Source organism: Hemibagrus wyckioides, linkage group LG28, assembly GCF_019097595.1.
Source record: "Hemibagrus wyckioides isolate EC202008001 linkage group LG28, SWU_Hwy_1.0, whole genome shotgun sequence".
Classification (NCBI taxonomy): domain Eukaryota; kingdom Metazoa; phylum Chordata; class Actinopteri; order Siluriformes; family Bagridae; genus Hemibagrus; species Hemibagrus wyckioides.
In genome coordinates, this window is record NC_080737.1 from 8846000 (window position 1) to 8872386 (window position 26387).

Here is a 26387-nt window from a genome sequence, read left to right on the forward strand (position 1 = left end):
TCTTTTTTCCTGCTGTCTCTGTACAGATGACTGACTACACATGCTGCCGGTCTGCCAGATCTGTCACATGTAAGCTTACACACACACACACGTACACACACACACACACACACACACGCACACAGTTCTTTAAATATACAGTACACAATATAACCATATGGCCAATGCAGTGACAGGAGGTCACATTTTCTAACGGGTTCTAGTCTTTTTTTTAGCTCTATATTTATTAGCTGCAGATCCACTTGAAATAAATATTCATTAAAAATCAAAGTCTTCTTCTCTAAGCTGTTTACTTCTAAACAAAAATAAAAAAAAAAGTGGTATGCACCAGGAGAACCTGAAAATACTGAAATACTGAAAGGTAAGTAAAAGGCAAAGCAGCTTTCAAGCTGCTGTACCTCAATATTACAATATTAAAAGTTAAAAGGAAGCTGGAATATAATTATATGCATATCCTATAGCTAGCAACAAAGGTATCATTGAAATTGAAAGAACTTTTTAATTACTACATACATACTACAAACCACACTCCATAAGGTTTTAAAAAAAATATTTTGTGATCTTCACCTGGCCAGCCTTAGTAAGCATGTGCCCTCTGTAGCCTCTGATTCATTAACATTTACATTTACATTTCTGGCATTTGGCAGATGCTCTTATCCAGAACGACGTACAAGAGTGCTTTGAAATCCCTGTCATTAACACTGGTTCAATAGGTCACAGACTTAGGATACCATCAGCCTAAAAACTCTGTTGGTAAATCAACACACAACATACAACAGTACATAAACTAACAGGGAAACATAAGAGCTAGTTTAAGTGCTTCAGGAAGAGGTAGGTCTTCATCCATCATTTGAAGACGATCAGTGACTCGGCTGTTTGGACAGGGGAAGTTCTTTCCACCACCTGGGTTCTAGAACAGAGAAGAGTCTAGATGTATACCTGCCTCTTACCCTGAGAGAGGGTGGGAACAGTCGAGCAGTGCAGTAGATCTGAGGGAGCGAGGTGCAGTGTGAGGAGTAATAAGAGCTTTGAGGTAAGATGGTGATGGTCCATTCTTGGCTTTGTAGGCAAGTGTCAGTGGTTTCAATCTATTGCAGCTACTGGAAGCCAGTGGAGGGAACACAGCAGTGGGGTGGTATAGGTGAACCTAGGCAGGTTGGTGCAGCTACATTTTGGATCATTTGCAGAGAATGAATTGCATTCAGAGGTAGACCTGCCAGTAGAGAGTTGCAATAGTCCAGTCTCGAAATGACCAGAGGCTGAACAAGCACCTGAGCAGCCTATTCTTGCCTAAGAGAAGTGAAGCTGATGTGATCTTCTGCAGTTGTAGTTCATCTGCTTCAAGGTTTGGTGGAGATTCTTTTCTGCTCAGCATGTTTGCAGAGAGAAAACTTCTCTACAGACCTTTCTCAATAGCAGGACATGTCCTCTCACAGAACAGAGCAAAATGTATTTATTTAGTTTTGCTCTACAGAATTTTATGTATAAAAATCCCAGTAGTTTCTGAACGACTCAAATCTGGAAGCGACAACCGTGCCAAGGTCAAAGTCACTGCACCCAGATTTTCCCCCTATTCTGATTATTTGATGTGAAAATTAGCTGATGAACTGATGACATGTATCTTTTTGTGTATGCACATCGGGTAGATTTTCTGCCTCACAGCTTCAGGGTTTCCTCATGGATCACTGCTTTCCTTCTATACTGACCTGAGATGAGCGAATGAATATAATTTAATTTGAGGAAGCTGTAAACAAATTCAGTAAGGTGAAAATCATCTATCAAGGCAAGACTGCAATGGCCATGTTTCAATATAATGTTTTTGCAAGCAAATATCTGGTACACATGGCACATCAACCACAGAATTAGCATACAGCAGTTACATAAATCTTTTTTACAAAATAAAAAAGAGAAAAAGCTTGCACAGAGAGACAAGCACTAATGTCTTGCAGTAATGTGCTTAATCAGCTTTGTAGTGCTGTAGTCTTGGGGTTTCTTTTGGAGCATTAAGCCTGTACATGTAGAAAATCTCATTTTTGTCTCTGCTGAGTTGCAGTAATTAGTAAAAATGTTTTAATTAGAAAATCAGTCTACGCTCAGAGACAATGCATCCAACAAGGCATTTACTGGATTACAGTAAATTATAAAAAAGTTATGACTAACCAGGTAGTTCAAGTGCAGGGAAAGGATTTCTGTCTTAACTTTGTGGCAAATGAAACAGGCCAATTATTTTCTTTTTCAAGTAACATTTCTGATCAGTGTTGTAAGAATATTGCATTTGTGTGTTTTTTATATTTCATTACAGCAATCATTATGTGATTATGCATAATAGGATCATGTCCTATTAAAAAAATATTTTTAAATGCAGTTACACAATTTTTTCCCCCCAATTGAATACATAAAACTCTTTAATCAAGCACAATATACAGATTATACTGACTTCAAATGCTACTACTCTGCTAAATAACACACACACACACACAGCTTTAAATGTACAGTACACACTATAACCATATGACCACTGCAGTCACTGAAGGTCACAGGTTCTAGTCTTTTTAGTTCTATTTTTATAAACTGCAGAGCTACTGTTAAAAATATGATTAAAATGATTTAAAAATGATTAAAAATCAGTCATGTTGAATAATGCATGCATAAGAATATTGTATTAATGACAATGTTTCATTACAGTGTAATCACATTACCCCTTAAGTCCTACTTGCATTTTTGTTTCTAGTTGAGTTTACACAGAATTTCCCAATTTAATAAAAAACTCTTTAATGAAGCACAGTTGTGAGATTGGCATCTGTCACTCTATCTAAATGAGATGAAGGACTTTGAATTATATATTTTACGTTATATCATAAACTTTGAGGGTAAATATTCTCAAATTAATAAGCTAGCTAGCATCATATTTGACAGTTCATATTTTTTATGTTTAATTTTCTAATTTTCTAGCTATTTTTCTAGCTAACTATAGGTACTATGTCTTCTATCTAGGGAACTTTTTTAGATATTCTGCTTATATTATAGTTTCACTAATGTTATTATGAGAGATCAGCGTGAGGGCGACCTGGTTCAGATCTCTGAAAGTATTTAAATTTTCATGGACTTACTGCTATAATGTTAGATTTTATTATAATAAACTATAATTCTGTGTTACTGTAGTTAATAATATGTAATAGTTAATAATAGTTGTGTTCATTAGTTAATCGAGTTATGACAAAAGAAGTTTACTACTCTTACAGTTTGCTTTAGAGAGCTCTATACCAGACTCACAGGTCGTTCACGCTCGGAGGTTTTAGCGGAAATACAAAGGCAGCAGTTCGTGCACAGAGTCCATTATTTCAGCCCACCTTCTCATCCATCTCAAGGACTCTTCACCCTCCTGCCATCTGGCAGAAGGATATAGAAGCATCAGTGCCACCATGAGCAGACTCCATAACAGTGTCTTCCCTGAAGCAATCAGATTACTCAACACCTTGCTGCCTCTCAGTGATCAACTGAGCTGGTCAAAAGCCTAACCCTGTATGACTCAATACTACTGCACACTGCACTTTTCAAACCTGCACCAGACTATTTATATTTATAGAACGCTATACTTATTGCATCTACGTTACTGAATAATTTACCCATGTTCGTGTGTATATATTAACGTGTTCTGCATAATTATTATCCTTCACTCGTCTCACACTGTTGTGTATTTGCACTTTACGCAGGCTTCTGTACCACTAGGTGCTGCTCCTGAAGAAACATTCCGGTGTAACGAATTGTAAAGAATAAAAGTGTAAACATTAGCCTAAACTTAAGCTACTAACTATTAGCTCCCATATATTTTCACTCTTTATCACATAGCTCACAAATGTTCACTGTTTTTGCTTCTAATCTACCTTTAATTCTGCATGTCACTATCAGTGACTAGCGCTGTTGTTTAACTTTCTACCCATCCGATTCGAAAACATTTTCCACTACGTCCTCCAAAAAGCATTCCCGGTATTATTACTTCAAGACTTGTCCATTTTCGTTTTTCTCTCTAAGTTTCAAAAACAAGGGATCTGAGAGTCAGGCTAATGACAGCATGATGCTGCCAGCACATAGGCTTCATTAGTAAAGGGACACCATATGTGTGTTTGTATGTGTCTGGAAATCTGCCTTCAAGAGGCACTTAAGCATCTGGGATCTGAATGGATTGTAACCTAGAAGATCTGAGATAAGTGCTTACCATTTCTAGACTTTGTAAGGTGATAGTAAAGCTGTATGAATGATGTTTATTTCTGTACTACTCTGTTATTATAAAGCTAATTACTGTATTAGAACCCTTAACTATTTAGAATGTACTGATGTTTGTGTGATACACATGCACATTCTCTGCATGGGAAGATGCTGTTTCAGTAGACGTCAATCTTCTGAGGTGTGATCATACCAACACCAAGTTTAGTTAACCACTTCCTCACTTTCTCACCATAGTAACTCCACCCAAGGTTGCTGTATTCAGATGGTTTAGTGTACTGTGTTTACTAGGACAGAGAAAGGCAACTGGGTCTTTCTTTTTTCTAATGATATGAGCTTCCTGTTACAATAGTGTGGCCTACCGCTGTTCATTCATTCAGTGATAGTCACACTGATTGGGATGGCTATCTTCTAAAGAAGATAACTTATGGATCCATAACAGGACATTACACACACACACATGCTCATAACCTTAGTATAATGGAAAATGGCTGGTGGAGAACTGCTATCATGATTTCTAAGGAATCGTACCATCTGCAATCAAAGCAGTGTGAAATATTTGATCCTCATCAGGAACATCTGGAAGAGTTACAGTGTTCTAAGGATTTATATTCTTTTAAAAACATCTAGCATTTCAACAGCATAAAAAAAAAATTGCTAGCTAAAAGTGGTGCAATTAGCCCTGACTCGATATCAAAACATTTCCATGTGATACAACCTAAATCAGATCATTAGATTTTTTCTCTCAATTGAATTTACCTCGTTTCCAGACATTGTTATAGATCACCTCAGACTTACAGTGAAAATCTAATTAGGAAGAGCAATTTCATGCAGTCAAAAAAGAAACGATTCAATTCGAATGTGCAAATGTTTGTTTATGTAAAAATCTGACTAGCGAGGTAAAGAATGGTTGTCATTATCCTACCATGATGCACCCATTTGGAAAGTAATATTCTCCTAATTATGGGTTGATGGGGCTTATGTTGAAATCACTTGCGGATTGGTGATTTGTAAACCCTAGAGATAGATACATGTCACAGTCATGATTGGTGGCCTTTCAGAACAGCTGAAAATAGTCTATACTTTAAGGAGCACCTCACGTGAATGGTAGAAAAAACATACAAAATGTCTTGGGTTGAGTTGTCTTGGAAATCTTTTTAGTGTGTTACAGTAGTAACCTAGACTATACAGTCAAAAGTATGTGGACACCAGACCATCAAAGCCATGTGCGAAGCAAACAATTACACAGCCACATAATTGAAAGTACACAATTGTCTAGAATGTCTTAAGTGTTCTAGCCCAAGACCTATTTCTGTTGATGTATTATATCAAAAGGTTCTCAATAAATGGATTGAAAATGAGACTATCCATAGTAGTACCATTAAGGTCACTGCATCATGAAAGGCCACAATGACTATAACTGAAATATGAAGAAGCCAGCTGGCTCTGTACCGTTGATGGATGAGAAAGTATGTACAGTGGTGTATGCTGAATGTATGTCTGAAGTCTGCATTGGGAAATATAGCTTAAGGCAAAGAAACCAGAAGAAAGGCCATGCAGGTGTCTACCATGAATGCATAGAGCACTGGGACCAAGGAGAATGGAACTAAGTTACATAGCTTCGACAGGATTTTAGTCCCAGATAGTGTCTGCCATCCTTCCTTCCACCTATAGAAAAAGATCATGATGGTGAGTTCAAGCACATGCTGAGCAGCTATCATGACCTGGCTGCTTCTTGAATTGACTTAGATGAGTATCCTAGTAGTAACTAGTAACAATCTCAGAACAAACAGAACATTCACATGCAGATGAAGGCATGAAAGACAAATTTTATGGCCACTGGGCTATAATAATATTACACACAATTTGCTGTAGCCTGAATAAAATATAGCATAGCAGGTCAACAACTAGGATGGGAAACCTCTATTTTAAGGTTAACTTTGTTGAATGAAACCAAATATATTAGCCATCCATAGCCAGCTGGTTGCTGTTAACTTTTGAGTTAGGGTACGTGTGCCAGGAAAGAACATGAGGTTTGGCAAGATGCCTGGGTTACAACAAGTAAGCAAGTAGAATCAGAAACACAGTCTTGCTGGTTGCAATGAATATTTTAGCTTCTGAAGCTGAAGGTTAGCAGGTGGGTCCTACTTAGATGCTCGAGTAGTGAAGAGGCTGGGTTTGAGGTAGCAAATACTAGTAACTGAATGTCTGATTTGCCGTCAAAAGGCAACGCTGTAATAATACATGTTCCAGAAAAAAAAGACCAAATAGACACTGGATCACCACCTTTCACAGAACAACGTCCTTGCCCCTGCATGATGGTGGGGTTTTTTTTTGGTGCTTTATAGTATAGAAATCAACATGGTCCACCAGGCAAGCACCAGCCAATGGTTCCATGAGTAATAATGTTTTTTCCATTTGTATATATTTCGTGATTAATGTACAGGAAGGCTGTTTGTGTCCAGTTTTCCTAGTCACTTTTAGGGGTCACCAGAGTTTAAAATGCTAGAATTTGGCTTGAGGTTGAGATCCATGCAAAACTAGAGAGACATATTTCAGTTCAGGAAAGTTTATTGTTTTCAGAATTTGTAAACTGCCAAACATTTATATTTTTGTGGGGACCAATTAGACCCATGATACTGGAAATACACAATCAGTGTGACCTTATGAAAACATTTGGCTGGTCACTATGAATAGTCTCAGTTTATCTGACCTAACGGACATATCATATGTCGGTCTTCCCAAAACAGTTGACATAAACTTAGAAGCAATTGTCTATGTATGCATTAGCATTATATTTTTCTTCACTGGAACTAAGAGGGCTAGCCCAAACAATGCCCCTTGCACAAAGCACGGTCCATATGGACACACTGTGCCATGTTTGGAGTAGAAGAACTTGAGCGGACTGCACAAAACCCTGACCTCATCCCCACTGAACATCTTTTAGGATGAACTGGAATGCTGACTGCGGACCAGACCTTCTTACCTTACCTGGTGTCAGCACCTGACCTCACTTGTGGATGAAGGAAAAGCAATCCTCAAAACCTTTAGTGAAAGCTGCTGTAAAAGCAAATATGAGAGTTATGGTCAGATGTCCATAATTTTTTGTTCTAGTCATATAGTGTAATTAATTTTGGGTAGGTTAGGGTCGAATGGGGCATACTACACAGTAATACACACATCAGCTGAATACAGCAATATACAGAAAAGAGAGAGGATGAAAGTGCACTGGGTTTATTAGCGGGTAGGCAAGAGATAAGGCATATTAAGTCCCGGGTGCATCATATTGGTAATCCCTCAGCAATAATCTCACAGAACACAACGCAGGACACGGTCTGCTATGCTTCATGAACAACCCACAGGGGTCCATTATGGTGCTCGTGCAGTACAGATGGGCGTTCGACGTCAGGACCGCGCAGACTCGGCGGCTCGCGCTGTAGCTAGAGTGTAACACCAACCGTTTAGACGGCGGTTGTGAACGGAGAACAGCGGATCGGTTCTCCTTTGCTCAGGCAGAACTTGTTTAACACCCGCGGTTGAAGCACGAGGTGAGGTCTGGTCTGGATGGAGTTTGGGAGGCGCTTCCAGTGCACCGTGCACGCGCAAACCCGCCTTTTGTGAGCTGGGAAAGTCTTCGGGCAGACTTTCCGCGCGCGTGTGCGTGCGTGCATGTGTGTTTCTCTCTCTCTCTCTCTCTCTCTCGTTGTCTCCTTTTTTCTTTTCGCGCTGGTATAAGCTAGAACAGAAGGGACTGCTGCAGTTTCCCCCCCTCGTCCACTGTGGGTCCGTGGATATTAAGCAGGATGAATTCGGACATTAACATGTACCTGGGACGGGAGAAAGCAGGGATCATGCGGAAGAGAGCTCTCCTCTTGAGGAAAGGCTGCAGCTTCGAGATTACGAGGTGAGTCCAGAGCTAAATGGAAATCTGTTTTGTATGCATCAGGGTTGGTATGGAATCCCAACCCCGGGTGGGAATTTTCCTGGGGAACACCGCATCTGTTCCTGTTACCGGACCTGCACGGCAGCGTCGTGTGCAGCCTTTAAGGATCAGGCTCAGAGCCAGTTTGGGTTACCTTGTCTTCTTGAGTTTCAGCGTGTTTGTTAGAGAAATGAGACAAATTGATGTGCAGGAAAGGAAAAAGTTCTACACATCGAGAAATTCCACTATGTAAAGTGTGCATGATCTAAGCGCTCGCCAGAGAGACCAGAAGGAGCGCACGCGCGCGTGCTAAAACGCATTAATATCGATACGGTAGTTGCACTGTGCTGCATTTATGTCAATACAGCAATTCAGATGAATGTATCCAAGAGTCACGTGAAAGGTCATGTCATAAAACACAAGTGCCGTTAGCTGGGTGTCGCCGTGCTGCATCGGTGTGTGTGTGTGTGTGTGTGTGTGGCTGCATCAGTGGGCTGTATGTTGTTGTGCATGCGGGTGTCTGTTTGATTGAGTGCTTCCAGTAACCGGGCAGCCCAACTGTAGACCTGTTAGGCTGGAGTCCAGCAAATATTCCCTTCTTCTGGCGAGTAACAGAGCTGAATCAGGTGTGTGTGTGTGTGTGTGTGTGTGTGTGAAGGAGCAGGTAGATGAACCAACTGCAAGATTGCAAGCTGTAAAGTAACACAGTTGGACTCATCTGCAACAGATCAAGCGCAAGCTCCCAAATGCCATATAGATTACTCATGGGGCCATCATGCTTCAAAGGGCAGCTGTGAACAATTATATTCCTTTTGTCCTTTGCATTTACATTTATACATTTGGCAGGCACTTTTATTCAAATCGAGCATACGGTTAAGCCCAGCAGATGAGGATAAAGAAGCCAAAAATGGCAGCACTGGGATTTGAACTCACAACCTTCTGATCAGTAGTCTAGAGAACTGATCACTGAGGCACACTTTCAGTAGCAAAGAAAAGAGATAAAATCACAATAACTTTACAATACATGGGTTGGAATCTAAGGCACGAATGTGGTGAGTAAGGCTGGTATGGTCTCAAGGTTAGTCACAGTATGATTAGATGGTTTTGTGTTGACTAAAATCACGTGACTGCTCTGAAATCCCTTCGGTTGTGTAATCCACTACTGGTGTAAACATTGCTGTCCTCTAATTGTATCGTACAGGACGGCTATCAAATCACTCAAAAGAACTAATCAACTAAAAAAAACAACTCTTTATTTTTGACTGAGCTGTCCTAAACACTTAGAGGACTTCCTTGCATCACAGCTGCTCTTTTTCAGCGTATAAACACTGCATGATAAATACTGACAAAGAGATTTCATAGAAAAGTCCTCAGGAACAATTAGGGGATTTTATCATTTTTCTTTTTGCTGTTTTTTTTGTTTAAAGAATGTGAGAAGACAAGATGTAATTAAATGTTCCTTTAATTTTTGACCACTTGTTTTGAATGGATGATCAAATACAGTGATAACATGAAAGCAGATAGATATTATTAGACAAGTTACATACAAATAAAACTGAATGGAATTAAAATGGAATTGAATGGAACAACACTGCCCGGGAAAAAAACACACGGAACGATATAAAGAAGTGATGCTAGGGCTGATTTCTATCAAGCATAAACTGTAGATTAATGCAGACCATCAGTGACAGCCATGTCATGTGAGATTTCATCTCCTTCCTTAACACCAGCAGCGATTGAGAAGGTCATGTGAAATACAGTGTAATGTGTAATGATGGTGGTTTATTTATGCCCCCACCCTCAGAGAAACTAAGTAGATAGACTAAGCACATATTGTTCAATTACATCGCAAATTTATACAAAAGGACAGATATCAGACCTATTACTTTTCATTCAAACTAAAAAAAAACACTAACCTTACGATTCTGTCATCTGTCCTTTTGTATAATTTTGCAGCTTTTCTGTTTACCATGTTTGGTGTTAGGTGGAAAAATGGCGAACACCCAGAACAGACTGAAACACTTAAAAAAAAGAAAAGAAAAGGAAATCACAAATGCAGCTGCCTGTCTGCCTTTAAGAGAGAGAGAGAGAGAGAGAGTGATAGATTGCCCCACATCATTCTTATGTAATTAATGAAACTTCATGATATAATGCATTGCACGGGCTATTAATAGATTTTAGCACTGATGTCTTACATCACGGTCAGCCGTCACTCATGGACGTCTGGACTAGTCTTTGGGAGAAAACTAAGGAGTCTCCCAACACTTCCTCTTGATTCATGCCTGCAAGTCACTTACTCACATACAGTACACGTAACAATACACATTTACTGACACAATCAACAGCTAAGCAAGGGCCACTTCATAGAGATGATAATGAAATGCTCAGAGTTTTCCTATGAATCTATCAAGGGAGTTTATGCTTTTTTGTTGTGCACTCAGCTCCAGTAACACTTATAGTTATATATTTTTTTTTTAATCAACACTTAGTTATGAAAAGGTACTGTTTGCAAACACTTCACAATTCATCTTTAAGATCCGAAGTGTAATTACATTTGCTGAAAATAAGGTTGCATGTGTCACAGCACCTACAGCCTCCCCAGGGACTGAAACTTCCTAATGGTAATAACATAGCAGAGAGACTCTTCTTCAGAGGTGTGAAACTCATGTTGACAACATGTGACTGTGTGTCTGCAGTTTTCTCTGTGTTACAGCCTTCCAGTGGGATGTGACGGTACTGCAGGTAGTCTATGTACAAAATAATCATTAAAGGATAATATGAAACTAAAAAATGTGATCGTGTGACTAAAAATATCAGGATTAGGATTTGCACCCATACCGTTTTTCCACCTATATACACTTTATTGTCAAACGTTTTGGGACACCCCTCCAAATCATTGAATTCGGGTGTTGTTTTTCAGGGTTTGGACTCGGCCCCTTAGTTCCAGTGAAATTAACTCTTAATGCTTCAACATACCAAGACATTTTGGACAATATCATACTTTTTGTGAACAGTTTGGGGATGACCCCTTCCTGTTCCAACATGACTGCACACCAGTCCATAAAGACATGGATGAGTGAGTTTGGTGTGGAGGAACTTGACTGGCCTGCACAGAGTCCTGACCTTAACCTGATAGAACACCTTTGGGATGAATTAGAGTGGAGACTGTGAGCCAGGCCAAAACTGGGATGTCTGCCTTCACATGCACATGAATGTAATATGGAGTTGGCCCGCCCATTCCAGCTATAACATATTTCAAAACTATATTTCAGCTCTTCTGGGAAGGATTTCTACAAGGTTTACAAGTGTGTTCATGGGAAGTTTTGACCATTCCTCTAGAAGCACATTCGTGAGGTCAGGAATTGATGTTGGACGAGAAGGCCTGGCTTGCAGTCTCTGCTCTAATTCATCCAAAAGGTGTTCTGTCAGGTTGAGGTCAGGACTTTGTGCAGGCTGTGCAAACTGTTCCCACAAAGTTAGGTTTCTTTCACTGGAACTAAGAGGCCAAGCCCAACCCCTGAAAAACAACACCTGAATTCAATGATTGGGAGGAGTGTCCCAAAATATTTGGCCAAATTATATATATATATATATATATATATATATATATATATATATATATATATATATATATATATATATATTATTTGTTATTTTATTATTTATACAAAAAAAGGTATAAATAATATAAATATAAATATAAATGTAGATATTTTTCCTTTGCTTGTACATCGAATTTATTTCTGTTTTTACTGTAATTATTTTTTTTTTACAATTAAATAAAAATGATTTATTACAAATGATTCCACTTTTTATGACACAGGCAGTCATTTTTTATAGTACGTTTTATTGTGTATATGTGTGTGCCAAAAAAAATGTGAGTTTGGACGAAGAAAAGGACAAAGTGTGTCGAAGTAGTTATAGGAAGTCATTTTCAAAAGTAAACTTAAACTCAAAAGTATTAACTTCCAGGATTAACTGACTCACAAGACAGCACAAAGGTAAGCTAGATAAATGTGTTGTCTAGCTCAGCTTGTTCTGGCAGCACAGATGTGTGTGTAGTGTAAGGGGGTGAGTTGTAAGAAGTTGTTGTATCTCCCAGTGTTGTAAAAATATTACTTTTTAGGGCAAATCATGGTTAAGGTAGATATTAAAAAAATTTCTGTTTTGTTCCTGGATTGTGTGAAGAATCTAATGGACACGTCTAATTATAGTCCAGCGCTTGCTACTGAACTGTGAGCTAATTGTTTACCAAAAAATGCAAACTTGAGTAATTTCCAAGAACATGGAGGTGGTACATGTCTCTTACACAAGCCTTCTCTGCATACCAGTTTTCTAAATGCACCCACTATTTCCATCAAGTGTTTATGTTGAGTTGTGTTATAGTGACGCATTTGCGAGTTTTTTTAATGCAAAAGTGGAACAGGAAGTAATTTAAATAAGGAAAGCCTTGATGTAGTTTCTTTATCAGATACACAGAGATACAGAAATCAGGTTTAGTGTGCATATAATTATTCATTTTATTTATTTTCAATGGAAATGTATGTGAAGGGATATTGTCATGTTGACACACAGCCTAGAAACATGGCTGCTAGTGGACTATAGGGAATTGTGTACAATCAGGCCGTTTGCCATGTTAGCATTGTCATGTGCTGTGTAGAGTTCTGTGGTGTTGTGCTGTGTAGAGTTCTGTGGTGTGCTGTGTAGAGTTCTGTGGTGTGCTGTGTAGAGTTCTGTGGTGTTGTGCTGTGTAGAGTTCTGTGGTGTTGTGCTGTGTAGAGTTCTGTGGTGTTGTGCTGTGTAGAGTTCTGTGGTGTTGTGCTGTGTAGAGTTCTGTGGTGTTGATCTGTGTGATGTTATGGTGTGTTGATCTGTGTGATGTTATGTTGTGTTGTGTTGATCTGTGTGATGTTATGGTGTGTTGATCTGTGTGATGTTATGGTGTGTTGATCTGTGTGATGTTATGGTGTGTTGATCTGTGTGATGTTATGTTGTGTTGTGTTGATCTGTGTGATGTTATGGTGTGTTGATCTGTGTGATGTTATGGTGTGTTGATCTGTGTGATGTTATGGTGTGTTGATCTGTGTGATGTTATGTTGTGTTGTGTTGATCTGTGTGATGTTATGGTGTGTTGATCTGTGTGATGTTATGGTGTGTTGATCTGTGTGATGTTATGGTGTGTTGTGTTGATCTGTGTGATGTTATGGTGTGTTGATCTGTGTGATGTTATGGTGTGTTGTGTTGATCTGTGTGATGTTATGGTGTGTTGATCTGTGTGATGTTATGGTGTGTTGATCTGTGTGATGTTATGGTGTGTTGATCTGTGTGATGTTATGGTGTGTTGTGTTGATCTGTGTGATGTTATGGTGTGTTGATCTGTGTGATGTTATGGTGTGTTGTGTTGATCTGTGTGATGTTATGGTGTGTTGATCTGTGTGATGTTATGTTGTGTTGTGTTGATCTGTGTGATGTTATGGTGTGTTGATCTGTGTGATGTTATGGTGTGTTGATCTGTGTGATGTTATGTTGTGTTGATCTGTGTGATGTTATGGTGTGTTGATCTGTGTGATGTTATGGTGTGTTGATCTGTGTGATGTTATGGTGTGTTGATCTGTGTGATGTTATGGTGTGTTGATCTGTGTGATGTTGTGTTGTGTTGATCTGTGTGATGTTATGTTGTGTGTTGATCTGTGTGATGTTATGTTGTGTTGTGTTGATCTGTGTGATGTTATGTTGTGTTGTGTTGATCTGTGTGATGTTATGGTGTGTTGATCTGTGTGATGTTATGTTGTGTTGTGTTGATCTGTGTGATGTTATGGTGTGTTGATCTGTGTGATGTTATGGTGTGTTGTGTTGATCTGTGTGATGTTATGGTGTGTTGATCTGTGTGATGTTATGGTGTGTTGATCTGTGTGATGTTATGGTGTGTTGTCTTGATCTGTGTGATGTTATGGTGTGTTGTGTTGATCTGTGTGATGTTATGGTGTGTTGATCTGTGTGATGTTATGTTGTGTGTTGATCTGTGTGATGTTATGGTGTGTTGATCTGTGTGATGTTATGTTGTGTTGTGTTGATCTGTGTGATGTTATGGTGTGTTGATCTGTGTGATGTTATGGTGTGTTGATCTGTGTGATGTTATGGTGTGTTGTCTTGATCTGTGTGATGTTATGGTGTGTTGTGTTGATCTGTGTGATGTTATGGTGTGTTGATCTGTGTGATGTTATGTTGTGTGTTGATCTGTGTGATGTTATGTTGTGTTGTGTTGATCTGTGTGATGTTATGGTGTGTTGATCTGTGTGATGTTATGTTGTGTTGTGTTGATCTGTGTGATGTTATGGTGTGTTGATCTGTGTGATGTTATGTTGTGTTGTGTTGATCTGTGTGATGTTATGGTGTGTTGATCTGTGTGATGTTATGGTGTGTTGATCTGTGTGATGTTATGTTGTGTTGTGTTGATCTGTGTGATGTTATGGTGTGTTGATCTGTGTGATGTTATGTTGTGTTGTGTTGATCTGTGTGATGTTATGGTGTGTTGATCTGTGTGATGTTATGGTGTGTTGATCTGTGTGATGTTATGGTGTGTTGATCTGTGTGATGTTATGGTGTGTTGATCTGTGTGATGTTATGGTGTGTTGATCTGTGTGATGTTATGGTGTGTTGATCTGTGTGATGTTATGTTGTGTTGATCTGTGTGATGTTATGGTGTGTTGATCTGTGTGATGTTGTGTTGTGTTGATCTGTGTGATGTTATGGTGTGTTGATCTGTGTGATGTTATGGTGTGTTGATCTGTGTGATGTTATGGTGTGTTGATCTGTGTGATGTTATGGTGTGTTGATCTGTGTGATGTTATGGTGTGTTGTGTTGATCTGTGTGATGTTATGTTGTGTTGTGTTGATCTGTGTGATGTTATGGTGTGTTGATCTGTGTGATGTTATGGTGTGTTGATCTGTGTGATGTTATGTTGTGTTGTGTTGATCTGTGTGATGTTATGGTGTGTTGATCTGTGTGATGTTATGTTGTGTGTTGATCTGTGTGATGTTATGTTGTGTGTTGATCTGTGTGATGTTATGGTGTGTTGATCTGTGTGATGTTATGTTGTGTGGTGTTGATCTGTGTGATGTTATGGTGTGTTGATCTGTGTGATGTTATGGTGTGTTGATCTGTGTGATGTTATGTTGTGTGGTGTTGATCTGTGTGATGTTATGTTGTGTGGTGTTGATCTGTGTGATGTTATGTTGTGTTGATCTGTGTGATGTTATGGTGTGTTGATCTGTGTGATGTTATGGTGTGTTGTGTTGTGCTGTGTTCTGTGGTGTTGTGTTGTGTTGTGCTGTGTTCTGTGGTGTTGTGTCGTGTTGTGTTGTGCTGTGTTCTGTGGTGTTGTGTCGTGTTGTGCTGTGTTCTGTGGTGTTGTGTTGTGCTGTGTTCTGTGGTGTTGTGTTGTGTTGTGTTGTGCTGTGTTCTGTGGTGTTGTGTTGTGTTGTGTTGTGCTGTGTTCTGTGGTGTTGTGTTGTGTTGTGCTGTGTTGTGCTGTGTTCTGTGGTGTTGTGTTGTGTTGTGTTGTGTTGTACTGTGTTCTGTGGTGTTGTGTTGTGCTGTGTTCTGTGGTGTTGTGTTGTGTTGTGTTGTGTTGTGCCCTGTTCTGTGGTGTTGTGTTGTGCTGTGTTCTGTGGTGTTGTGTTGTGCTGTGTTCTGTGGTGTTGTGTTGTGTTGTGCTGTGTTCTGTGGTGTTGTGTTGTGTTGTACTGTGTTCTGTGGTGTTGTGTTGTGCTGTGTTCTGTGGTGTTGTGTCGTGTTGTGTTGTGTTGTGCTGTGTTCTGTGGTGTTGTGTTGTGCTGTGTTCTGTGGTGTTGTGTCGTGTTGTGTTGTGTTGTGCTGTGTTCTGTGGTGTTGTGTTGTGTTGTGCTGTGTTCTGTGGTGTTGTGTTGTGCTGTGTTCTGTGGTGTTGTGTCGTGTTGTGTTGTGTTGTGCTGTGCTGTGTTCTGTGGTGTTGTGTCGTGTTGTGTTGTGTTGTGCTGTGCTGTGTTCTGTGGTGTTGTGTTGTGCTGTGTTCTGTGGTGTTGTGTTGTGTTGTGCTGTGTTCTGTGGTGTTGTGTTGTGCTGTGTTCTGTGGTGTTGTGTCGTGTTGTGTTGTGTTGTGCTGTGCTGTGTTCTGTGGTGTTGTGTTGTGCTGTGTTGTGTGGTGTTGTGTTGTGTTGTGCTGTGCTGTGTTCTGTGGTGTTGTGTCGTGTTGTGTTGTGTTGTGTTGTGCTGTGTTCTGTGGTGTTGTGTCGTGTTGTGTTGTGTTGTGCTGTGCTGTGTTCTGTGGTGTTGTGTTGTGTTGTGCTGTGCTGTGTTCTGTGGTGTTGTGTCGTGTTGTGTTGTGTTGTGCTGTGCTGTGTTCTGTGGTGTTGTGTTGTGTTGTGCTGTGCTGTGTTCTGTGGTGTTGTGTTGTGTTGTGCTGTGCTGTGTTCTGTGGTGTTGTGTTGTGTTGTGCTGTGCTGTGTTCTGTTGTGTTGTGTTCTGTTGTGTTGTGTTGTGTTGTGCTGTGCTGTGTTCTGTGGTGTTGTGTTGTGCTGTGTTCTGTGGTGTTGTGTTGTGTTGTGCTGTGTTCTGTGGTGTTGTGTTGTGTTGTGCTGTGCTGTGTTCTGTGGTGTTGTGTTGTGTTGTGTAGTGTTCTGTGGTGCAGTGTTGTGTTGTATAGTGTTATGTTGTGTTGTGTAGTGTTCTGTGGTGCAGTGTTGTGTTGTGTAGTGTTATGTTGTATTATGTTGTGTTGTGTAGTGTTCTGTGGTGCAGTGTTGTGTTGTATAGTGTTATGTTGTGTTTTGTTGTGTTGTGCTGTGTTATGTTGTGTTCTGTGGTTCTGTGTTGTTTTGTGTTGTGCTGTGTTATGTTCTGTTATGTTGTGTAGTGTTCTGTGGTGCAGTGTTGTGTTGTGTAGTGTTATGTTGTGTTATGTTGTGTTGTGTAGTGTTCTGTGGTGCAGTGTTATGTTCTGTTATGTTGTGTTGTGTTATGTTGTGTTGTGTAGTGTTCTGTGGTGCAGTGTTGTGTAGTGTTATGTTGTATTATGTTGTGTTGTGTAGTGTTCTGTGGTGCAGTGTTGTGTTGTATTGTGTTATGTTGTGTTGTGTAGTGTTCTGTGGTGCAGTGTTGTGTTGTATTGTGTTATGTTGTGTTGTGTAGTGTTCTGTGGTGCAGTGTTGTGTTGTATTGTGTTATGTTGTGTTGTGTAGTGTTCTGTGGTGCAGTGTTGTGTTGTATAGTGTTATGTTGTGTTGTGTAGTGTTGTGTAGTGTTCTGTGGTGCAGTGTTGTGTTGTATAGTGTTATGTTGTGTTATGTTGTGTTGTGTAGTGTTCTGTGGTGCAGTGTTGTGTTGTATAGTGTTATGTTGTGTTATGTTGTGTTGTGTAGTGTTCTGTGGTGCAGTGTTGTGTTGTATAGTGTTATGTTGTGTTATGTTGTGTTGTGTAGTGTTCTGTGGTGCAGTGTTGTATAGTGTTATGTTGTGTTGTGTAGTGTTCTGTGGTGCAGTGTTGTGTTGTATAGTGTTATGTTGTGTTATGTTGTGTTGTGTAGTGTTCTGTGGTGCAGTGTTGTGTTGTATAGTGTTATGTTGTGTTGTGTTGTGTAGTGTTCTGTGGTGCAGTGTTGTGTTGTATAGTGTTATGTTGTGTTATGTTGTGTTGTGTAGTGTTCTGTGGTGCAGTGTTGTGTTGTGTAGTGTTATGTTGTGTTATGTTTTGTTGTGTAGTGTTCTGTGGTGCAGTGTTGTGTTGTATAGTGTTGTGTTTTGTTGTGTAGTGTTCTGTGGTGCAGTGTTGTGTTGTATAGTGTTATGTTGTGTTATGTTTTGTTGTGTAGTGTTCTGTGGTGCAGTGTTGTGTTGTATAGTGTTGTGTTTTGTTGTGTAGTGTTCTGTGGTGCAGTGTTGTGTTGTATAGTGTTATGTTGTGTTATGTTGTGTTGTGTAGTGTTCTGTGGTGCAGTGTTGTGTTGTATAGTGTTATGTTGTGTTATGTTGTGTTGTGTAGTGTTCTGTGGTGCAGTGTTGTGTTGTATAGTGTTATGTTGTGTTATGTTGTGTTGTGTAGTGTTCTGTGGTGCAGTGTTGTGTTGTATAGTGTTATGTTGTGTTATGTTGTGTTGTGTAGTGTTCTGTGGTGCAGTGTTGTGTTGTATAGTGTTGTTGTGTTATGTTGTGTAATGTTCTGTGGTACAGTGTTGTGTTGTGTTATGTTATGTTGTGTTGTGTTGTGCTGTAGTGTCCCTTTCCAGAACCTTCAGACTACCTTGTCACTATTTTCAGAAATTCACGCCTTGTGGGTCTGTGAACATTTAAGTAACCCCCCAAAAAATCAGCAGCTCTAACACGTCTACTCTGTGCCCTGCACTCCTCTAGCACTTAATTAAACATCTATCGTGGTAATTACTTGTATTCTCCTCTGCTTTATACATCACTTTGCTTGTATTTCCTTATTTGCAAGTTGCTTTGGATCCAGAAATGTCTGCTAAATGAGTAAATGTATAAATATGTGAAAAATCTTTTAATAAAGCTCTGTAATAAGTAATAAAGACTGATTTTCATGTGCAGACATTGCACTTCATTTGCGTCAGTGTAAGTGTAAGTTATTTTTGACTCATTTCTGTGCCACAATTGATCTTTAATTAAATTAAAAGTTAAAGAATTAAATCGAGCTTCTTTTTTGGTCATAATGATTTATTTATGACATGCTCTATTTATTTTTCATCATTTTCAATTAATGCTAATATTATGGGCCCTGCGATGGACTGGCGACTTGTCCAGGGTGTACCCCTGCCTTTTGCCCTATGTGCGCTGGGATAGGTTCCAGCAGACCCCCATGACCCTAATTAGGAATAAGCGGGTATAGACAATGGATGGATGGATGGATGGATGGATGCTAATATTATAAGTCATAATTTTCTCTAAAATGTTCTCAATTGTATTCTTTGTCCCAGACCTAGTGAGCTAGCACAAAGCTCTTCTGTAAGTTGCTGTAGACAAAAATAAAGCTGTTAAAGTAATAAAACGGAGCAGTTTATTCCAAATGAACTGTGTATTCCATACAGTAGAGTAAGCGCAGTAATCCGCGGAAATTATATGAAGTCGATTGTGTCGCCGTTTATATTCACCTGCTTATGCGTAAATGTACACAAACAGGTAGAATATGAACATTTTATAGAAAGGCTAGGATTTTCATGAATACCAAATTCCTCGTGTAAACACGATTTATGCATAAATTCACTCAGAACAGCTTGATAAAGCAGACATATTAGTTGAATACCTGTCTTACATCATTACAAACAGAAGTACAGCCAATTCCCATCCCCAGCATTTCTGATATGAATTAACAGGAGCCACAGGCATCATAACAGAGAGGAGTTTTTCCCCTTCATCACGTGTTTGTCCTTGCTCCAGATGGCCCACAAACCTCCCTCAGCTTGCCATCTCCTTTCCCCTTCAACAAGGCCTTGTATTTTAGTTATCTGGATAGCATTAGCCACCTAGCTGGCTACTCTTAGTGTTTGTACTTTAGTCTTACAGAAAGAACACGGTTAGACTATTTGCAATGTGGAGAATTGTCACAGTAAAGCTAAATTGACAGAGGTAATGCTTATGCATTATTTAGATACTGAAATCAGTGCTAGTGCTAACCATTAGCAAAGAAAACAGGCAAATCTGTAGTTCAATACCGCCAGATAATGCTAACAAATTAGCAAAACTTACCTCATCATCTAGCTTCAAATAATGCTCTTCTAGTGAGGCAAAGGAAATATTTCCTACCTCATTTTATAGACGTTTTTGTTTACTTCAGCATCTTCCTGAGGTAGAGCTGCTCATCCTCAAGTGCCACACTGAAGCGTCATCTGTCTTCAGACGCACAAAGATAGCTCTAGTGCTAATTAAATTACTCAGCAGGAAATCTTGACAGTAGATGACAAAATTAGAGGATTTTTTTCACATTGCTAAAAAACCCAGTTGACTGGATGCTAATCTGAAATGATTAGATGCTAAAACAAGCTCATTTGACTGACATATGGCGTAAAGGTATTAAAAGTGTACAATTTAATAATACTAATAATAGTAAAGTATTACCAAGCATTTTCCAGTCCTGGATTTAACCAGCAGTGTTTAAAAAGTTAAGACATTAGTTTTATTAAGCTGGACCTTAGAAACGAAGAGGCGTGTCCCAAATCGCATACGTATGCACTATGCTATGCCATTTTGTAGTATAAATAGTGTTTGTAGTGTGTTGGACACGTTATGCACTCAATACTCGTAGCTTAGTCACGTAGCATGGGTTGTGTTGTATGGTGCTGTGTTCTGTTGTGTTGTGCTGTGTAGAATTCTCTGGTGTTGTGTTGCACTCAATACTCGTAGCTCGTAGCAGAAACGACACTCCAGTGTACAAGACCTCTTACAAATGTCTTTTAATTTAGTCTAAAATTCTGCTAAATCTAGTCATGCAGCTTGATGTTATTCGAGCACCCTTAGAGCATATAATGCATAGTGTAAGGGTGTAGTGTGTCGTTTGGGACGCAGCTTTAGTTTTCAGTCACTTGATAGACTTCACTTGAATATTGCCTCTGGATCTGGAATCGAGCGTGATCACAAACACCTGCACCTCATTTTTATTTTTATTTTTTTGTGAAGTCTTGCAACATTTAGTAACCCCTGAGCTGTGTTATACTGGCTGCTTCTCTGATTGGCTACACTCTCATCATCGCTAAGCTTTGTTTACTTTTACGTTTTTTTGGATAGCGTCTTCATTCCAGTCAACAGCTGCGTGTTTAATCACATCGGAGTGCGATTTGAATTTGGCCGTCTGCTTTGTAAATAAACTTTAGCACATGGACCCACAGCATGCTTTCCAGTTTAGTTTTGTTTGTTTTTTTGCTTTTAGAAGTTTAATGATTAAACAACTGCAGGGTACAAAATCTTATAAAACCGTTTTGTTTTATTTTATTATATACATGCTCAGTCGACGTGTTAGTCAAGCATACGTTATTTAATGTAGGACCTTTAGCTGAGATATTTGCATGTGAAAATGTAATGTGGAAGCAATAAAGCATGGTAACTGTGGGAAGCGTGCTGTTGTAGCAAAATACACAGCAAGGTGGCAGAATGTTATCTCCAAACTGAATTAAATCCCTTTGTTCCTGAAATGATACGTTTGCAGTTTAAACAGATCCGTGTCAGAAAACAACTTCTAGTATTGCTGTCGGATGCGTCAACACCTTCTGACCAATCAGAATTGAGAACTCAGCATCACTAAGGGAAATTAGTGGCTATCGTTTGTACACACAAATGTTTTGTTGAAATGCAGATGATTTTTATGCTAACATACGATATCTCTTAACAAGATATTCATTGTTGGTGTTTTCGACAAGAACTGCCAATTTCCAGTGACGTAACAACATTGAGAAACATGCAGATATGTAGTGACTTCGGAAGCGAAGACAGCAACGCTCACTTCATCCGTGGCAAACAGCACGCACTGCTTTTCCTTCATCTCGCTGGGTTTTATACACAAACACCAAATCTCCCTCCAGAATGCCTCATTTTAGGAGCAAAAAAATGAATTTGTCGTTAAGTAGAATGCTAGCTGGAAAAACGTTATTGCTATGGCAACCAAAAGTAGCCACGCCTACAATGTAAGACATTTCAAGATGCTTAAACGTAGAAACAAAAGTTCATCTGCTGCCTTAAAAACATAAGGAAAGTCAACTTGAAGATCTTTGTTTCAACTAAGACGTAGTCAATACAATGGATTAATTTTAAGTTACATCTTTGAAAACTTAGAAACTTGTGTTTAATACAGTGGAACATCGTTATACGAATACCAACGTTGCCTTCGACATGTTATCAAAAGCTAGGTGATTTTCATGTGTTTTTTTTGTTGACAGATTGGTGGCTTGGGTGATCTGTTCTATTTTTAGCCCAAGCTTGGTGGCACGACTTCCTGTGAGGACCCTTGACATAGAATGCTTGGCTTGGGTCAATTCTTTGTAAGCAGCCATACAGTTTACATACGCTTCGTATCGTTGGTAATATTGGTCATATTTTTTGGCGGCTGGAACAGATTATCTGCATTTACATTATTTATTATGGGAAATTTGTTTCGCAATACAAATTTTCACCTTAAGAACTCGCCTCCAAAACGAATTAAATGCGTATGCCGAGGTTCCACTGTATCTAAAACTTTTAGAGTTAAAGAGAAGAAAAAAGTTCACTTATTTCATGTTATGGTGTACTGGCAACTTGATAATACAGCTACTTGTAGTGATATAATCACTGTATGTATGAACAAAGCTTTATTGTGACTACTGCTTTCTATGAATATGACTAAAAAATATATAAATATTAGTGAATCATAGATTTGCCTTAATATAAACCGTCAAAATTTGTATCGGTGTCCAGCGCAAACATTTGGACCGTGCTACAGTAGTGAAATTGTGCAGCGCTACAATGTCCAGACAGAGAAAGCTGTGTTTAAAGTTAGGCAGAGAAACAGACTCATCACGCTGACACTTCCAGGGATACCAGACACTTTGTGTGATTCATACCGGGTATGTGTGCTCCATCAAGTGCAAGTGTGTTTAAACATGTCCCCGATGTCTTGCCAGCATTTTTCACTGAGAGAGAGGTTTTAATAATGCCACAAGCAGCAGTTTAAAAGAAAACTACCTAAAAAAAAAGCCTTCCAGAGATAAAGACAGACCGACAATCACTCGGGATTGTTTCTATCTCTTACCCTCTCTGACCGTGGCCTTTAGGTAAAACCAAACACTCCGGTTAACGCTGATCACTCTCAGCTGTGCGGCCTGCGTTCTTCTGCTCATTTGTGGCAGGGGGGAAAAAATAGAAGAAATCAGGCAGAGGAATAAAAGAATGAGGCTTGCTCTGATTACAGCTCTGTGTAAACTCAGCACTCCACTTGCCACATCTGCTTCCATTTAAGGCTTAAAGACGCATACCTACATATTAGCCTTTCTTTCTTTTTTTTTCTCTCCAGGAAGGGGAAAAGAAAATAACGTTACCCGTTATTACCAAGCCGGACGCTGAGAAGGTGTTTTTTTGTTGTTCAGAAACGCTAGTATTGGAGGGATTTTTTGGACATTCTCAGGAGGAGGGTGCAGTGTAAACATGGGAGTATGGACAGAGAGAGAGTCCATATATGGGTGTGTGTGTGTGTGTGTGTGTATGCTAAGGTATGAGTCGATATTATTTTCTGGCCGCTGCCTAACTTTCTTTCACAATTTATAATATTTAAATGATATCATGAACTTCTATTGGGCAACAGGAGCAGCAGGTATAAATGTGCTAGCAGAGCCCCCTGCCTCTCAGAACTAAAAACACATCAAGAGAAAGTTGAATTTTTGTCTTCAGATTATTTGCATGTAAGACCTGTCTTAAGGTGGATTGTGCTTCATAAGGAAAAGACACAGAATGGTAGGAAATATTGAGGCTTGGGCCTGATTTCTTTCTAGCTCAGACTGTAGAGTCATGAAGCCTATCAGTGACAGTCTGCTATTTGTGTGTGTGTGTGAAGTTTCTGTTATTTTGCCTCGAATAAGAATATATAAAAATAAAAATGTTTCACTAGGATGTTCTTGTTGTCCATGATCAACTGGCTACAGTAATTATACAATATATACATGCCGAAACATTTCCTTTTCACCTCCTATTATTCATGTCTAACTCACCTTTTATATATTTCTGCTCCAGATTTTTTTTTTTTAAAGGATTTTTTAATGCTGTTATATAATAGATATTTTCACTCATTCAAAAGAATTTTACTTCTGAATTGTTTGTTATTTATTTAATTTTTCCATTTCATTGTCTGTACTGCTTATCCAATCTATACTCGGGTCACGGGGAGCCATCAGGAGTCAGGAGTCATCAGGCATCAAGGCAGGATACACCCTACGGAGTGCCAACCCATCGCAGGGCACACACACACACACACAATCACGAGACTCCAGTCAGCCTAGAAGCATGTCTTTGGACTGTAAGAGGAAACCCACCAAGCACAGGGAGAACATGCAAACTCCACACACACAGTGAGCAGGAGCAAGACTCGAACCCAGGATGCTGGAGGTGTGAGGTGAACATGCTAACTACTAAGCCACTGTGCCACCACTTATTATTATTATTATTATTATTATTATTATTATTATTATTATTATTATTATTATTATTATTATTATTATTATTATTATTATTTTGTAGCCATTTACTTGTCATTTTAGTTCTGTGAGCTTTGCCTTTTATGGAGTTTTGTGGGCGTCACTAATTGCAAATCAGCCGTGACTCACTTCTCAGGACATTTAGGCATAATTGGCTAATGTCAGCATTCGTGCAGCAACGTTATGCACACTATACACTGTGTTCTCCACCATTTAGTGGATGAATTCATTCATTCATTCATTCATTCATTCATTCATTCATTCATTCCTCTACAGCAATCACAGTATCCCTTTCAGGGTCATTGTGGATTTCATTAGAAAACTACTGATCTGGCAACCCTGCCTTCCTAATACATGTTAAAGCACCTAGGCTGCAAAATACAAAGTAGCATAAACAACCATGTATATTTTTGTGGGGTTTTTTTGGTGTGTGTGTTTTATAAGGTTGAATGTGTAACATTTGCATATATTCAATTACCACATGCTTTAAACAAAATCTCATAGAAAAGGAGCCAGGCAACCGAATAATGGTCCATTATTAGAAGTGCATAATTATCATATTATATAATACATATAACTGAAACATTGTCTCCTTATATAACGTAAGAAGTAAAAGCATGTATTACTTCTAATTCTTACAGGGTTTTTATTAACTCTAGGTTTATTTTCTAATATTCATTGAGGGACACGGATTGAGGAACTAAACTATTCATGTTCAGCACCATGGAAGAGACTGAAACTGATTTTTAGAGTGAAACGTTCAAAAAAACAAACAAAACAAAGACAAAAGCCTAAAATGTTATTATGCAGTAAGCGGAAGTGACCACTAGAGGGCAGCGCGGGACAGAAAACGAAAGTTTCGCTCTCTAGCAAATAATATTGATTATTTACTTTTGGAGTTAATTGTTTGGTCCTGATCTTATCGAGGGATTTCTTAGCAAAGGGGGTGAATACATATGCACTAACAAAGTGTTTTTCCCCACTTTTTGCTAGTTTTCTAGGTCCGTTAAATAAAATCGAAATAAAAACAATGTAACAAAAGAGGCAAAACACCAAGGGGGGTGAATACTTTTGCAAGGCACTTTGTCCAAGGGGAGGCATCAAATCAATAAAATGCTGCTATACTAAAGTCTTTTTTTCTGTAAAATAAAAAAAAATAACTATGTACATAAATAAGTATAATGTCAGTAGAGCTATATAATAAATAATAATAATTTAATTGCAAAAAACTGATGACATTATTGAAAACATTTTCATATAAAATCCCACAAAGTCAGTTTCTGAACTTTAGGTATAGAGTTACCTTTGAAAATTACAAAGCTGTCAACAGCAACAAAATAATTGTCGGTATATAAATAAGATATTAAATATATTAGTCAAATGGATAGCTCATTTGCAGAAAGATGGAATATATTTTCTTTCTTCCACATTATTTATAATTTCTTAATCCCATAGAAGATACAGACAATTTATGAGCATTGTGTCTACTGGAAACAATTTTCTTTTTACTGTACTACAATTAACACGTGGGTAAAAGACATTTTAAACATAGATGAAAGTACAGGTAACAACCTGTGTGCATTTTTCAGGGTAAATAACTAATCTACAGCACTTATTTGCAATCAGTTTATCATCTCAAACTTGATTTACCTTCTTCCACGAGTCATCTGTTATAAGATATGAGCAATGTACATTGTAATTCACTCATCTCATTCACCCGCAATCATATATTTGGTACATTCCACAAAGTCAGGGGTTTTAATGTTCAATATTACTTTGCTTTCTATTGTTTTTTTGACCGATGAGGCTGTGTTTAAATTAAGTCTCCCAAATTACAGACTGAAAAAGTATTAATTCATATTACTAATTTAATTTTGAAGTAAATTATGTTACTGGTTGATGTTTGAAGTAAGCCACAGCCTCAGTAGCCACAGATTCCTCTTCCCGTGAGAGTTCTTCTACATGTGCATGCTTTTCTGCTCACCACGATTATAACGTGTGGTTATATGAGTAACCATATCCTTCCTGTCAGCTTGAAGTCCAG

General features: G+C 38.8%; 1 protein-coding gene across 4 annotated transcripts in view; it reads left to right on the forward strand.

The window, feature by feature from the left end:
- The first annotated feature begins 6605 nt into the window (after nucleotides 1-6605).
- garnl3 (GTPase activating Rap/RanGAP domain like 3) overlaps nucleotides 6606-26387 on the forward strand; it is an 89004-nt gene continuing 69222 nt past the window's right edge. For 2 of the 4 annotated variants that reach the window (XM_058383902.1, XM_058383906.1), the window contains exon 1: nucleotides 6608-8128. In XM_058383902.1, coding sequence (XP_058239885.1) covers nucleotides 8028-8128 — 101 coding nt within the window. In that variant the 5' untranslated portion in view covers nucleotides 6608-8027. Of the gene's footprint in view, nucleotides 8129-26387 lie in introns of all 4 variants that reach the window. The other 2 variants (XM_058383905.1, XM_058383903.1) reach the window with 2 other exon arrangements.